Source organism: Ornithodoros turicata, chromosome 1 (assembly GCF_037126465.1).
Source record: "Ornithodoros turicata isolate Travis chromosome 1, ASM3712646v1, whole genome shotgun sequence".
NCBI lineage: Eukaryota > Metazoa > Arthropoda > Arachnida > Ixodida > Argasidae > Ornithodoros > Ornithodoros turicata.
In genome coordinates, this window is record NC_088201.1 from 158,681,975 (window position 1) to 158,699,085 (window position 17,111).

General features: G+C 43.7%; 1 protein-coding gene across 1 annotated transcript in view; it reads right to left on the bottom strand.

The window, feature by feature from the left end:
* Positions 1 to 18: 18 nt before the first annotated feature.
* The window catches only part of LOC135388295 (uncharacterized), a 70,546-nt gene continuing 53,453 nt past the window's right edge, over positions 19 to 17,111 (bottom strand). The window contains exons 4-5 of the mRNA XM_064617757.1: positions 266 to 463; positions 19 to 194 (exon numbers count right to left, since the gene is read on the bottom strand). Of these exons, the coding sequence (XP_064473827.1) occupies positions 19 to 194; positions 266 to 463 (374 nt within the window). The remainder of the gene's footprint in view (positions 195 to 265; positions 464 to 17,111) is intronic.

Below are 17,111 nucleotides of genomic sequence, written 5' to 3' on the forward strand. Positions count from 1 at the left end.
TTCATCTTGAAGAGTTTCTTACACTTCGGTTCTGTCCGATATGGGGGGGGTAACAGGTGGAGAACAATCATCTTCTTCGTCAGAGTACACCCTCCTTACTCTTTTCCTTTTTCCTCGTCCATACTCTCTGTCAGCATTCAAGTCTGAAGTGCTTGCTGCAAGCGGCAGCATTTCTCGCGCTTCTTCGTAAGTTTCTATTGGGTGAGTCAAACGGCAACATCAGCAATATTAGACAGATGGTGGTGCAGTCACTCCAACAACATACCATAAGTCTCCACTGAGTTACAATCGAGGAACTGCCAGTCCAAACTGGGGACCTTGTTTTTTCGAACATAAATGCCAATTTTCCTTTCTTCCTTTTCTGGAGGCCAGTAGCAAGATGTTCCAACTACCCAAGAGGATGGCACGACTGCCACTTGATTCTCCTCATTCGGAAACTTCACAATCGTATAACATGTTGGAACTATTGGAGCAATTTGCACTTGGTTAATGGATGAGGTATGTACAGATGAGATGACCCTCATGCCACAAAGAAGCTATGTAACATATAATTCACAATTGCATGATCACTAGGCGTTGATGACAAAACATGCGGAGGGCAAAGTGCTAAGTTGATTCCCGTTAAGGCACACAACTTACTGGAGGGAAGCAACACTAAAATTATCAATAAATAACACAGATCCTTTCAATAGATGATTCATCATTCTTAGAGAAAAGTGGAACTAATGAATTTTTACAGTGCATTATTTTCAACAGTGTGTGGCAGTGGAAATGCGACATAGCAGTCACACCTATAGGGCAAAAGCATACACTTCATTTCAACAAACGACAACGGCCAGCAATGCACACGTGAAGGGCGTGACACAACATGAATGCCGACAAGAGAGGAAGCACACGGAAAAACATAAAGGTCCTGAGTTGATCTAAACTTCTTCCCTATTATATATGGCTCCTGTGTTGACGCACTGCGGGCTGCACCAGTGATTCTGATGAAGCTGCCATCAGACAAACGGCATGTGCTGTCACTTGCATTATTCTGCAATTGGAAGCGTCCTGGCAGTGTCACACGTTTGTAAAGTGGAGGCATACAACCTACAGGAACTGTTGCACCTCTAACCTCAAGTGATAAGCTCACATCACTTGCAACAGGAAGCCTTTCGGGGGCAGTGCACCTTTGCTCCATGATTCTGTTGTGCAGTTGCTCGAGCGGCCGTTCAGGTTTACGCAAATACCTTTTTATGACCTGCATAAAGTTCTCAAAGGGAAAAGCACTGAAACGGTCAAGAGGCCCGTAGTTTCTAACATCTGCAGCCAAGTGAGCAAGACCATGGACATTGTGTGACACTGTTTCGAGCCCGTATATCTGGGCATGCTTTTTCACAAAGTGATGCAGGAGCTTTTCAGCATAGTCCAAATGAACCTGGGAGAGAGTAGGGCTGACTAGTATTGAAATCGCTACATGAAGATCCAGGAAATTCTTGTACTGTGCTCGAGGGACGGAAGTTGCTAATGAAAGTGGGCCGGTATAGAGAAGGAACATTCGGAACTCTGTAGCTTTCCATCTATCGAGCTCTGACATTGGCCTGGGCTTTCGTGAGAGATCAACTGGTACGAATGAAGCCAGTGACACATGTTTTGCAGATACAGTTTTTCGTAGAGTGGGGCTCAGTCGGTGTTCTCTACGTCCTTTGAACCACATGGAAAGCAGTTTTTTCTGGACGCCAAGACACACCAAATGCATGTAGTCCAACGTTACCTGTTGTACCATATCAATAGGAAGCTGCTCGAGTACAGATGTCCCTGTGTGATGCTCCTCTTGTAGCTGACTGCGAAAGCTCTGATTAGACCGCAGTGGTGCATCAGTTCCCAGGAAGCACACCCTGTCCCTGACATAGTCTCCTTCTATAGTGCACTTTGTGCAACTATAATATCCAGAATGGCCCTTCACTGAAAGCATGTATGACTTTGCTGGTGCATCACACACGAATGCGGATATCAATACTCTGATTTTCCTCCCTTCTATTTCCAATCCAGTACTGTACAGCTCGCAGTACTCTGCCACAAATGGACCAAGGAATGTACTTGCACACAACGCCTTTGACTTTCCATAGAATACACCAACTGGAAAGGGTGCCATCCTACTATCAGTGTTCATGACTTTGCATAAAATAGGCCAGAACTGGTCCTTGGTACTCTTTGTCAAGGGGAGCCCATCTACATTAACATTCAAATAGATCACATCTGGCACATTTTCCACTCCGCCAAGTACATACTGAAGTCCAGACTTCAACCCAAAGTGGCAATATCTGCCTTCGCCCATGTCCACTATATTGTTCTGTCTTGGGGTGTGCAGCAAAGAGCGAGCACTGCTCGGAAAATCCGCGTGACAGGGGTGCGATTTTAGTAATTTCAGTAATGTTGTAATGTGTCTGTGCGATACTCCAGATAGTGCCCATGTCTTCAACTGTGCAAGCATTACCGGAACTTCAGCACTTTCAGCGCGATTTGCCAGCACCTCAGGGGTTGGACTCAAAGCCGCCTCCGAGGCCGTCGAAACTGGGGGTGAGATGTCACATGGCGAAGTATTCCCGCCCTCCGTTTGGGACACACTTACTGATCTTTCGGGTTCGTGTCGGGAAGCGTTCACTTCATTACTTTGATCACGCTGCTGAGAGTCTTCTGTCTGAACGCTTTCAGACACAGCGGAAGATATCAGCTGCGAACTTCGATCAAATTCCCTTTGAACATGCCGATAAAATGTTCTTTTGGGTGCTTTCGGCATGCTTCTTAATTGTCAGGGACGCAGTCAAATGCACAGACGCAGGGACGCTTTCGAAACCATGCAAGTAGAAAACATATCACAAGCCTTACTTGCGTGAGACATTCTGGTCGAGCCAACACGGAGGTGGCACTTGAAAATCACGATTAAGGCAGACGTTTGATTACACAGAAACGGCGAACAACGACAGCGAGCAAACACGAACCAACGAACCAACCGCCACATACATTCCCGCTCTGCACGACTTTGCATTGCACATGCTTACCGGATCCGGAAACTGTAGACTGGTAGAAAATCGCAAGAAACCTTAACGTTTAACGAGCGGGTATGGCACAATACTTGTTCTCTAGTTTCTTTTGTTTAGTAGCATTTCATTATAAAATATATATTGTTCTTTTTTGTTGAAAACACAAGGCCGCAAGGTGCATTGAAAGTGGATATGAAACGCACAATCCAATCCGAACCGAAGTCACTAGCTGGTAGTGTCATGCCTCATGGTGCTTGGTGCCTGTGCTCGTATCTGCACTACGCCTACGCACTGTACGCACCCGTAGATCCCTGGTTCAAGTGGCAGGAATATGCTGCAGCATGTTCATGTCACAGTTTTAGCTTTCTACAGCGCATGGCTGTTTGCCAGCAACTCAGAGCAATGATACAATTTGCAATATAAATTCAGAGCAGAGTATGCTAATGGCACTTTCACGTCATTCATCGGCCGGTCGCAACGTCTTGTGGTGTTCTTTGTGGGTATGCTACGTTCTGTGATGTTGCCTCTGTGATGACCCTCAGTGCCCTTGTTATGTAGAGTTTCGTCTCGTGAATGTGTGTGTGAAAGGAGTGTTTGATGGCGTTCGTCGTACTGTGTTGCTGATGCTACGGGTGGTCAGAGCGCAGTAATGTTCTGTATCGCCGCTGTCAGCTTCGCTACCTCCTCGTGACACTACGATGAACAACGTTGTCTGAGCATAAGGGACATTAATTTTACGTTTGTTGTTGCACCGGTGACTTTATTTCCATCAGTTACTTGCGCAGTTTCGGTTGAATCTGAAGACACTACACTTCGCTCGCATTGAATTGTTGGCAGTCAGGCTCAGAAGTCAGTCGTGGAAGCCCCCTGCAGCATATGTGTGTACCTTAATAGTGCACCCTCAAAGGAGGCAGCTGTGCCATGACATAAGAAAAAGCAACAGCATTTGTAATCTGTTATGCTCAGTGTCGGATTTAGAGTGGTGGGGGCCCCGGGGCACTGTGCTGTGAGGGCTCCCTCGTGTGTTCTATGTCTATCCAATGTGTTATTCAGGGTCGATATGCGTGGACGGAGGACAGATTTTTACCAAGTTTCCGTTTCTGGGATGCGTTTCAGACATATGAAACAGCTTTCCCTTGGACAAGACCTTAACTAGTGGGGCCCCAGGCAAGTGCCCCGTCTGCCCTCTCCTAAATCCGGCACTCTTGCTTTATGCTTGAAATTCAAGGGCCGTCATACTCGGACATCGTGTTTTACGCTCCATCTTTGGCTGTGAAAACCCAGTAGCAGGTGCACCTTTACATTTGTTACATGACATATTTGCTACATTTTACATGACCAATATGTATGCTGAAATCTAATTCTACTAATATGGAGTTACATTTTTTCTGTCTGTCACAGACTTTGTTCCACAAAGCATGACAGCATTAAAGGGAGAGTCTGGGACAATCCAAAATTAATATAACTTTGGTACATTCTTCAGAAATAATAAGCAAGGTTGGTTTGGCAGTCGGGCACCCATTAGTTTCCGAAAGAGCTTATATGTAAGCGGAAACTCCTGATGGCTCACTCTCCAGCCTTCTGTGTGATGTCAAAGCCACTCGCGTGCGGGTCTTTGGCTGTGTTTCGGACATGCGCTTGGTAACTTACGCGTGCGACCTGGATGCAAGTCATCTACTTCCTCGATTTCGTTGTAAAGTACTCGCCAAGGGAACCTAGAGAAAGGCGTACATGAGGAACACTGGTGACGCGAAGTCTAGTGTTGCTGGAGGGCAAGTCCAGCAACATTGGGCTTCACCTCACCAGTATTCTCCATCTGCTCTTCTCGGTCCGTGGAGAAGCGGCACATGACTTGAAGGAAATTCTTTTTCTAATTGTCTGTGCCACCCACGGATGTGATGATTGTGTCCACGGAAACGTACAGTATGGATTGATGCCACACTGTTACTTCAGCACGTTTTTGGTGTGGAGTCTCTCTTCAAAGTGTGCATGTATTTCATGAAGTGTACTGAAGTGCTTCACTTATACGAGACGAGTAGAAAATCCTGAGCTGGCTGTACTTATTTTCATGTGTGTACACCATTTTGTACTGATGGGCTTTGATGATGGCCATTTAGAGGCTTTCCACAAATTCACATTGAGATCCTGCACAAAAATTTATTTAACAATAGTTGAATTAGCCTGCCTGCCTGCATATGTAGCAAATGCAAAGGTGCACCTACACTACATAAATATTTAAGAAAGCAGGAAATGAATCTGAATACAGGGAATACATGTGGTTATTTTCACAGTGACATTTACAGCCTGCAGAGTACCACTCGAGAAGAAAAAGATGCAATTCTCTAAAAAGAAAACTTGTCGAATGCCTGCTTGTGTTATATGTCAGCTCCCATATCTAGAGCACACATAATATTGTGTAATTGCGCTTACTGAAAACTGTGATAGCAGCTTGTTTACCATTTAGAAGACTGTCATCTTGAGAACTGCTAGCACAGAGTGGGGCACTTCTCTAGACTGCATTTAGGATACTTCAGAGAACACGTGCCACTCAAGGGGTGTGAATATACGCAGGAGGAAATGAAGTGGACAGCACAAGATTATGCCATTAATAAGATAAATGCAGAGCTGTCGTCTTTCATGACTATGGCATAGATTTACCTGTTAGTCACTATTGTGAGGCAAGATAGACCAAGGGAAAGGGGTGAAGAAAGGTGTTAACGCTGGTGACGGACCCGATGTCCCTGGCTATCTGCCAAACTCAAAAATAAGATTCAGGAATACGGCATTTGGATAACACACAGACAGTTTACTAACACTTTGGTATGATACATACAATGAAATACAATAAAGATATACCTAGCAATTTGGGTGATGAAGGGCCGAATGAGCTAATGGTGAGGATCCAACTGACTAACGACGTATGGTGATAATCGTCGTACGATGAAAGAACTCAGAACAGCACGTGGCGCGCGCTTATAAGCATGTAGCGGCGCCACTGCTGGCTTATGACGATGACGGTGAGGTCGAATTGAACAGTTTGGCTCTCACACGCCCACCTCTAACAAAAAGATGAAATGTCCTCATTTCGTTATTACACTGAGGAAAAATGAAACGTTACAATAGTGGTACGACAATCTACAAATGTCCTCATTTCGTTATTACAGTGAGGAAACTCTACGATAGCGTTAATGCAGAAGTTAACAGTTTAAAATCGAAGCTGTTCTGAAACAGGATAAAAAAAACAAAAGAGAACATGATTCATGCCAGGGCCCTTGGCAGAAGCATGCAGCATCCTTTGTCCTGAAATGCAGAACAACCTAGATTTAAGAGAGTTTGATAATCCACCCTCAAATGAAGTAGTAGAATCTCCTGATTCTAAACACATTGTGAATTTGATAACGTTGAAGAAGAAAGTTCGTAGTTCAAAGTTAGTAGTACATGATATAGCACAGCATAGCATGAGTAGCATTGTGACATGCAGTACATACACAGTACATGCAGTGATACGAAAATGAAGAGAACTAGTGTGAAGTAGTGACTAAATTCGAAACACTAAATTCGAAACACTAAATTCGAAATGCAGAAAGTTGATCTGAAGAGGTCAGTAGAAGGGGAATGCTAAACAGCAACAATGTAAGCGTGTGTTTGAGTGTGGCTGTGTGCGTGAGTAACTAAGAAATGTGGAAGTAACCCAAAGCGAAAAACAAAGCAAAAATGACCGCAAAAATTCATATTGCAGACACTGGATACATTTAAATCAATGCAGTACAAAGTCATTTATGGACCAGAGCGTCCCCTGTCCATGAATGAACGACATTCACCAAGGCGTCCCTACGGAATGTGTGTACTTTGAAACAAAGTCAAACGAGGTCGTACGCATGTAATGGTACCATTTGTTTGGTGACGCGTCCATACCTTGTCGTGTAAGGTGGACTAAGTGTTTCTTCGGATTCTGAAGAACTGTCTTGATGAACAGAGACATTCTCGTCACTGTCTATATCATGAAACGTAATGTTAGGATCCCAATCTGGCTGATCCTTGAACAGTTTCATTTGTGAAACATGAACTGTTTTTGTTATTCCTTCATCCAGACTTTGAACAGTACAAATGTCATGGGGATGAGTGGAAATAACTTTGAATACCTTGTCCTTGTACTTAGGATCAAAAGGTGAAGTTGAAAAGGATTCTATCCAAACTAAGTCACCCGCAGAGAACTGCGATGGGTTTCGACCGTAGTCGTAACGTCTCTTCTGAGAGGATAGAGCTTTTCCTAGGTTTTCCCGTGCTTCTGCACGTATGTCGTGTAGCATTTCAATGCTCTGAAGTCGCGACATGTCGTCAACGATTACACCAACCTGTATCTCGTTTTCAATACGAGGTTCAAATCCAAAGAGAAGGAAATGTGGTGAAAATCTAGTAGAACCTTGTCTTGAAGTGTTTATGAAAGAAGTGGTGTTTGCAATGTATTGGTCCCATTTTGACGGATTCTCAAAGCAATATTTTTTGAGAATATTCTTTATGGTGGCTACAGATCTTTCCACGAGACCATTTGCCTGATGGAAATAAGGACAAGAAGTGTTCAATTCCTGTTGTGGTTAGGAATTTTTCCATGTTCTGACTCATGAAACCTGAACCTTGGTCAGAAACAATTGTCATAGGAATACCAAAAGTTGTGTTGATCTTTTCCTTAATGAACTGTATGATATGTGACGATGCTGTTGATTTCACAGCCTGTGTTACTACAAAGCGTGTAGTGTGGTCAACACATACAATGATGTACTTGTTTCCATTTCCTGTTTCCGGAAGTGGACCAATGTGATCGAGGGATATTGTGGTGAAAGGTTGTGTGGGAATTGGTCGAGGATGTAAGTATCCCACGGGCTTCGATGTTTGTCTGTTGAAGCGCTGACAAATGTTACAACCCTGGACGTACTCTTTGACGTCCTTATTAATGGACGACCACCAATATTTACTCAGAATACTGCTTTTGGTCTTGAATTTGTCCATGTGACCACGTTTATCGTGAAACTTAAGCAGTATCTCTTTCCTAAGAGATTCTGGTATGACAATCCTTGTTTTGGTCAGTCCGTTTTGTTGAGTGGTTTTGTGGCAGAGTATGCCATTTGACAACATGAATGTATTCCGCATGTTCTCAGCTTTGCGAGAAGAAATATTAGGATTTTTGAGGACTTCAAAAATCTCTAATAACGACGGATCTGACTGTTGGTGATTGGAGAGATGAGAATTCTCGGCAGTGAGAATTAGTGACGCAACCAAAGGTTGTGGGATGCGTGATAGAGCATCAGCGACAACATTGGTTTTTCCCGAACGATGGTGAATCTTCAGAGGAAGTTCTTGAAGATCGAGAACCATGCGAGCAAATTTTCTATTGATTTGCTGTGCATTGGTCATTAAGGAGACACTGTAGTTGTCTGTCCAAACATGGACGATAGGCAACCCGTACACATAAATACGAAATTTGTCTGTAAGTGCCCAATGAAGAGCAATGCATTCGAGCATGTTTGAATGCAGTTTTTCCTCTGTTGTGTTGGTTGCTCTGCTGGCATACTCAACAACATACTCTTTTCCATCGTGTTTCTGTGAGATGAACGCTCCTAGATGTTTCGCTGAAGCGTCAACATAGACATGAGTTTCTTTGTCTGGATCAAAATGAGCCAAAATAGGTGGTGATTTTAAGAGAGATTTGAGGTTACGTACAGCCTCAGTGTGTGTAGGTGTCCACTCTGACGTAATGTTGGTTTTGCCAGTGCTTTTGGACTGTTGCTTGTTTCGCAAGAGGAGTGATAGAGGTCGCGCAATTTCAGCAAAACCTTTGATGAATTTGCGAAAGTAAGAAGCAAAGCCCAAAAATCTCTTTACGTCTTGTATTGTGTTCAATGTATCGGGGTATTTGTCAACAGCAGCTGACCTCTCCGGATCTGGCAGTTTACCCTCATGAGATACAATGTAACCCAGAAACTTTATATGGGTCTGAATGAACTGACACTTATTGATCTCGATTTTGAAACCATAATTTTCCAGTATGGACATAGATTGGTCAAGAACATCGAGATGTTCGTCTATGGTGGAAGTGTAGATACAGATGTCATCGAAATAGACAATTACAACGTCCTTCCACTTGAGGGAATGGAAGGCTTCATCCATTACTGCTTGCCAAGTGGCGGGAGCACCAGTTGGACCAAAAGGCATTCGAACGAATTCGTAAAGACCGTCAGGTGTAATGAAAGCTGTCTTATGCTGGTCAGATTCCCTTATTTTGATGTTTAGGTAACCTTTCTTTATGTCCATAGTATTTGCCTTTCCCTACTCTGTCAACAGTATCATCAATTCGAGGCATACTATACACTCTTTTGACGGTTTTCCCATTTAGCTTACGGTAGTCAACAACAAGTCTGCGTGGTGTTGACGGATGGAATGGTTGATCAACAACGAAAACTGGGGAAGCGTAATGAGACTCAGATTTTCGAACAAGACCTAATTTAAGCCAGTTGTCGATTTCTTCTTTGATGAATTTTCTGTCATTCCATGAGTAGCGGTAAGACTTTACGCGAACAGGAATGCTGTCAGAGAGATCGATGCAATGTTCGGTCTTTGGACAAAATCCGATGTCATACTTTTGCTTAGAAAACACGTTCGCGTGGTTAAGAATGATGTCATGGAGTTTCTTAAGCTGTGTGTCATTTATGTCTGAGGTTACTTTGTCTTTAAGTTTGTCCAAGTAGTTCAAGATTTCAGCATGCTGTACTTCGGTTTTTGCATCCGACTCTCGTACAACAACCCTATCCAAAGGAATGATGTCATTGACTTGTACGGTATTCACAAGCAAGAGGTCAGATGACTCATCCTTTTCGTCGTTATGCAACATGACATTTTCACATACCTGTGATGGCTGTGTTCTATGAAGGTCGACAACATTGCGGAATTCACTAACACGTTCACAAACACTGCTGTTCGCCGGAAAACTGTTTGACGAACTTGTTCTTGCGGAGACTGATGTTGCTTGACGAGATGGTATCTTCACCTTGTCCTGGGATGCCACGATGTTGGGGCCGTCCTGGGGTGCCACGATGTTGGTGCCAGGGAGAAGTGGGAATGGACAGTTCCTTGGTGTAGATTTACGTTGTGTTGATGAACACGTTGATGTCGAGGCTTTGTTGTTGTTTGCTTGCACGTTGTTGGAAGCGTGAAGGATGTGATGTGTTTTGATGTCTGTCGAAGTGTCTTGATCCTTGGATGTCGTGTTGTAGAAGATCCTTTCCTGTATGGGTTGAAATTCTTCAGCGTGAGATGGAGAAAGTTCCTGGAGGAAGTCTTTCTTTAAGAACATGCTGTTGAAGATGTTCTCCTGGTGGGACTTTGGAGGTGACTGGATGGAGACGTGTCCATTAGGCCAAACAGTGATTCCAAGCTTGGCAGATGTGCGCCAGTCGCTACCAAGTATGAAAGGATATATGATGTTAGTGACGATAGCAACTTGAAGAGAAACAGTTGTGTTCGCTAACTTCACTTCCACGACGGCTTCGCCGAACGGCATGGATTCGTTATCGACGGCGATCATTGCTGAGTCACTCCATGGTTTTATGTTAATACCCCAAAGCTCTGCTTCCTGTTTTCTTAAAATTGAGATGTCTGCACCCGTGTCAACCAAGGCGTCGACCGGTGTGTTGTTTACAAGAATCTCAATGACGGGTCTCACAGGGTGTCTAGATGGTAAGTCGTGTCTTATTGAAGCAGTGTAGCTGTGTTTCTTGTCTTTGTCTTGATGTTTGGTGTAGTCCTTTGGGTCTTTGTATTTTTGGCTTGATTTGTCCGATGTTTTGGTGGAAGTAGGAGAATGTTTCTCACCATTTTGCCGAGATGAATACTTAGGCTGTGATGTGGACGAAAAGCCTTGCTGACGTTGATGTTCCTTCTTCGTGTAGTCCTTTGGCTTGGCTCCTTGTTGACGCCAGTTTTGATCACGGTGTTTCTGAGAAGGTTCGATCTCTCGTGCCAGCTTGATCAGAGTGAGACAGTCACATCCAGTAGACATGTAGTAGGAAGTGAGACTTGTCCTCGTTGCCTCGCTCTGTAGACCCATGGTGATGTAACGGATCTTGTCACGTTCCCTGAGCTGATAAGGGCACTTGCAGAGTATTTTGATCTTTGCGTGAATATAGTCAGAAATGGATTCTTCACTTTTCTGTACTCTAGCTTCACAATCGCGATTCCAATCTGGTAGATCTGGATCATAATCAAATTGCTCTTTCAAACCTTTGACCCAGTCTTGCCATGTGACACAACTTCTTCCGGATCCATCGTCCCAATCCTTGGCCGCACCACGAAGCTTACTCTTTGCAATGGCTAAGGCGGTATAATCGTCCCAACCGTACTGGATACGTAACACCTCAATTGATGAAAGCCATGCACGAAAATCATCGTTGGGCCGGCCATAAAAGAACTTCAATGTCTAGGTCGGGGGTGGTTACTATCCTCTGTGGTGTGGAAACCACCTGTTTGAAAATCTCAGCTAACTGATCGATGGTGATCGGAGCAGATGAACTCGCGGTAGGTGTCTTCTTACTTGTTTTGTTTGTTGGTGAGGCTTGTTCACCCTGATGTTCATCTTCGGATGATTCGCATTCTTCCGATGTTTGGTATTCCTCGTTGTCTTTGGTGGGAATAGCACTCGTAGATGCATGTTTCCTCCTTTCGTCGTCTTCCATGATGAGAATTGCTGCTTGACGAGGATCAGCGTTCTCTGGGAGTGTGAGATTACGTAAGACGCACTCTTCAAATAACTCTTGTGCTGGACGCAAAAGAAGTCTCAACACCTTTGGACTGTCCATGAAAGAACAAACTCAAAAGACGATATTTGTTAAGACACAACGAAAAACGAGAGACGGAAAAATACTGAACCAAGCTCCAGACAGGTGTTACCAGCAGAACCTAACATCGAACGTCGCGTTCGAAATTGCGAACAACTGAAAAATGCACAAATGCAACGAAAAACTGAAGACGCAATTAATGCGTGACAAAAAAAGTGAACTGGAAGTTACGAAGGGATAGAACTGTTCGAAAGATGCTATGCAATGCGTTCGAATGACGAGGCTAAGCCTAAATCGAACAAGCCTTTCGAACTACGTCAAAAGCGTAAGACTTCGAAGTCGAAGTACTTGCAAAAATTAATACAGTATCAACCAGAAGTGAAAAGTCTGAAGAATCACTTGCCGTATCCTGCCGGCTGCGCCATGTGAGGCAAGATAGACCAAGGGAAAGGGGTGAAGAAAGGTGTTAACGCTGGTGACGGACCCGATGTCCCTGGCTATCTGCCAAACTCAAAAATAAGATTCAGGAATACGGCATTTGGATAACACACAGACAGTTTACTAACACTTTGGTATGATACATACAATGAAATACAATAAAGATATACCTAGCAATTTGGGTGATGAAGGGCCGAATGAGCTAATGGTGAGGATCCAACTGACTAACGACGTATGGTGATAATCGTCGTACGATGAAAGAACTCAGAACAGCACGTGGCGCGCGCTTATAAGCATGTAGCGGCGCCACTGCTGGCTTATGACGATGACGGTGAGGTCGAATTGAACAGTTTGGCTCTCACACTATTAAAAACACATTTTTAGCTGTGGTGATTACTGTACTTTGTGTATAACATGCAGATCCCAGTTCTTTACTTCTGAGCAGGAACTAGGCCCTGTATTGCTCAGCCATGCACGACAAGTACAACCTATTACCTATTATTTATAATTGTCATGTATTATCATACTTTATGTACCAGCATGGCAGAGAAGGGTGCACTTGAAGAACATAAAAAAAAGAAAGGTGTCACAGAGCTTGCTCACTTTGAGTATTTCATTTTTTTGCGATTATGAATGTGATAAAAGTTATAAAACAACTTTATGTCCCATGAGGTGACCCAAAAGATGGGCACAGGATGTCATCAAATGACTCTTCACGGACTATCCACAGATGATGTCTCGAGCACGTCCTGAGGACAGCTACAGAAGGATGAGGACATGGTGACACTTTGAGGACGTCCTGAGGACTGTGTGTGTTCTTGGGGAGCCCCCGAAATCCGACGGGGCCCGAGCGTGTTCTTCACTCTCCAACCACTCCAACTCACGAAGCATTCCAGTTCCGGAGTTGATAGACTGTTCGTGGGATAATAATCGTGTCCAGGGACAGCACAACACACGTTGAATGATCGACGCATGAATAAACCAGCGAACACTTCTGCAAACTGTTCTGCCGATTGACATCACCGAAACACGGAACACAAGAGGACGCCTTGTCGGCCGATTTTATGATGAGCATCTTCTTTCGTTGCTTGCAGAGCGGAAAAGGAAAAGGCGCTTGTGTGGCACGTAATCGTAATCCTGTCTTTGTTGTCAGGCCTCAAAATTCGACGGCGCCCGAACGCGTTCTTCACTCTCCAACCGCTCCAGCCCACGAAGCATTCCAGTTACGTAGTTGATAGACTGTACGTGGGATAATAGTCGTGTCCAGGAACAGCACAACACGCGTAGAATCACAAACTGTTCTGCCGATTGACATCACCGAAACAGGGAACACAAGAGGACGGACGCCGTGCCGCGACCGATGCGAGCTATTTCGAAACTGTGCTGAAACTGCTGAAACGGCCGCCGGGACGCTGCACGCATATGCGCGCGTACAAAATGTGATTTCAAAACATTGTCGACCAATCGGAGCGCGCACACAATCTGGGCCAATGAGCTCGCAACGCTGTAGATTGGCGCAGTGGTACATACTCTACAGTCGCATCCCCGGTTGCCTGAGGAGGACTGGATGAAACGTCGCCCCAGAGCGATCGGAAGCAACCAATCGAAGGCATCATAAGTTCCACGATTTATCAGCAGAGAACCTGGCCAACTGGCAGTATCGAGATAAAGTTTCGTTGCATAATACGTTCTCTAACATCTACTTTGGCTTACCTACACTGTTTTAGTTGTTTTAGAAACCACAAAGTTGATCTTGACGAACACTGCGCAACTCTGTCTCTGTATTGTCATCAAGCAGGAAAAAATATACATTTGGAGGAAATACTATGGAACTACCATAACAGATCTGTCGTTGTAGTTGATTTAATGCCACTGTAACTTGCATTATATTTGTTATTTATTTATTTTTCTTGTTGAGATCACCTTATCCGAATGGCATAGCATCTCATTGTCACACTGTAATCGTTCCCGATTGCAAAACCAGTTTGTCGCTGCTGTCATTACGCGCTTGTCTCAATCCACGGACTTGTCAATTTTATTATAACTTGTATATTTCGCTAATATTAATGTGTAACCTCTTACATTATGTGTAAGTATTATGTACTTACATCATTATGTACTTCAACTGCCTCATGTATCACATTTAAATTGTCCGTTTCTCATTATTGTATTGGTGCATCTGTCGTGGATAGGACGATTCGACTCCCACGCCCTTCTGTAAATGGCCTTCCTAACGCGTTATAATGTCTCCTATATGAATAGATAATAAATAAATAAATAAATAAATAAATAAATATTGTGCTGGAAGTAACTGGAAAGTAACTTGAGAAGTCCGAAGTGATTGATGATACTGGTAACTTCGAGCTGGAACTAGGAGCACCAGCTACATAAACCTATGCTCGTGGTCTTCGTGCCGGGAAACGTATGCTGATGTCATAATATGCGAACCATAGAGAACTAAGAACAGTAGGACTTGCGATATGTATTTCTGCACTATTAGATGCACTGGTTAGTTTATGAACTTTGTAGGGAAAGGTGGGGCAAGATGAGACATAAATTTGCGATTGAATATGGAAATGTTATTTTTCGTGTTTTTAAAAAACTAGCCGTAGGCACGTTCCGAGAGGTTTACAGCTTCTGATCTGTAAACTAGAACGGATGTAGCTGATTTGAATAAACACAGAACAAGAAATGCAAAAATGCAGATTATCTCATCTTGCATCAACCCAGGGGGCAAGGCTAGACATCAGGTGGGGCAAGATGAGACACACCGTGGTAAAATATACAAATTACTTTCTGTAATTCAAACACCTTCACAGCCCCCTTGAGCATACCACCCAAATAATCTGCAATAAAACAACACAGAACCCGGTGCTATTACCCTACATTGTCCTTTGCAAACAAGGCACCGCCAGTCTGTTGTGTCCCTGGTCGCTGGCTTTTGAGTGCGCCTTTGCTTTGCTGAAAATACGCCAGAAAATACGAACATTTGCTGTAAAATACTAGGCAATATGCAAAATGTGCGTCTTGCCCCGTGCATATAATCGGATTCATTATTTTTCTGTTAAACACCGGGTAACCAAGAAAGCCCATATTTTTCATATATCAAGATGAATGAGTAAAGAAACAGAATGACGACTTACATTGACAGAATATTCCTGCGAGACGGTACAGCACAGATGACAAGAAAAAGGACTACGGAAAATCGCGCATTTTTTGCGTGTCTTCACATTTCAGGCAGAAGTGACTGATTTTGTTTTTCTCTTCAACGCAAACACCAATACGGATAATACTCATGCGCTATAACGCGGACATACAGAGTAAATGCTATCAGTAAAGCTTCAAGCGCATGGAGCAACGCGTCTCTGCGACAGACGACGTGGAACCAAAATGTCTCATCTTGCCCCACTTCACCCTATACATGGTTCACATCTTGACGACACAATAGATGGTGCAATACGGTTTGTAATAGTTTATAACTAGGGCCCAGGTGTTCATGCAAAATGCACATTTTCAGAATGCGTTCGAACGGATATCCTAACGTTTCTCCACGCATCGCCAATCACAGCGATATAAATCTACAATGTGTCATACAATTACATGTTTTAGCCTATTTCTTCCTTATCATCGTACAATATGACGGTTCTGTATTGTGTCGCATTTCGACGCCAGTTGAATAATTTCTTACGTTTGTCGTTGGTCACGTTATTTCAAAAGGGAGGTCATTTGCGCGTACGCCGTGTTCACATCTAAGCTATTAGGTTACTTTTAGGCTCCTTTGTGCTACGTCATCAGTTCATTCGGCTACCTCAACTAGCGCCCCCAGAACGAACTTCAGAAAACAGGACGCGCGACAAGTAGTTAGCGGCACAATAAAAAGAACACCGCAAGTATCCGTGTGTTCAAACACCGTTTTGAAGACATGGGCGCAAAAGTGACTTCGCTCCAAGTCGTGCCAGTTTCGAGTTTATTTCTGCTTGCATAAAAAGCTCTAGTCTCGAAACCTGTATCTTAACGACGATTCATGTTGCGTTTGATACAAATAAGGGATTCAACATAGTGCAGTCTATGAGCGCCGTTCTCGATGGCTATGAACAGCACAACAAACAGATGTGTCCTTATAGCGTATATGAGATAGGTAGCTAGAGAATTCGCCGGAATAACATCCAGCGGCCTACAGCTCACATTTGCGCGGTACGTAGATTTCTAAACTGGCCAAATAGAAAGTTTTTAATAATCACATCTAAAATTGTATGTGTATGTGCGTGTACAATTTTGAAAAACTGAATACGGCTATGTGGATACGGCTGCTGAACGCTTTTTAGACAATTTACGTATTTACACGGTTCCAAGCTAAGCAAAATGTTCTGCAGCAGTACATTCGCAGCATCATAATATTTTATTACAATCGGTAACATGCAACCCTATTTACGATATAGTGTAACTGCACAGAGAGAAAAAGAACTTCGCGAAGAAGACAAGGATGCGCCGTGTACGTGCAATCAGCGCGCAGTTGACTATGGTCCCAGTAGAGAGGAAGAACGCAGCTCGCCCTATTTGTACAGGATAATTTTTTCAACAGGAGAGATTTTTGAACAGACCTCATGGTACAAGCCTACCTAAAACAGGGATGATTTGGTTAAGTAAGTATTGGAAGTAAAAAGTATCGAGTTAAGTTACAAATTACCAGAACAAGTAACATATGCAGTAACGGGCTACTTGTAACGAGCTACCCCAACACTGATTTGAAGGGGTACATGCATAGTGCGTACTTCGCGTCAAGTAAGAGCAGAGCCATTTATACCCTTTCGTATACGTT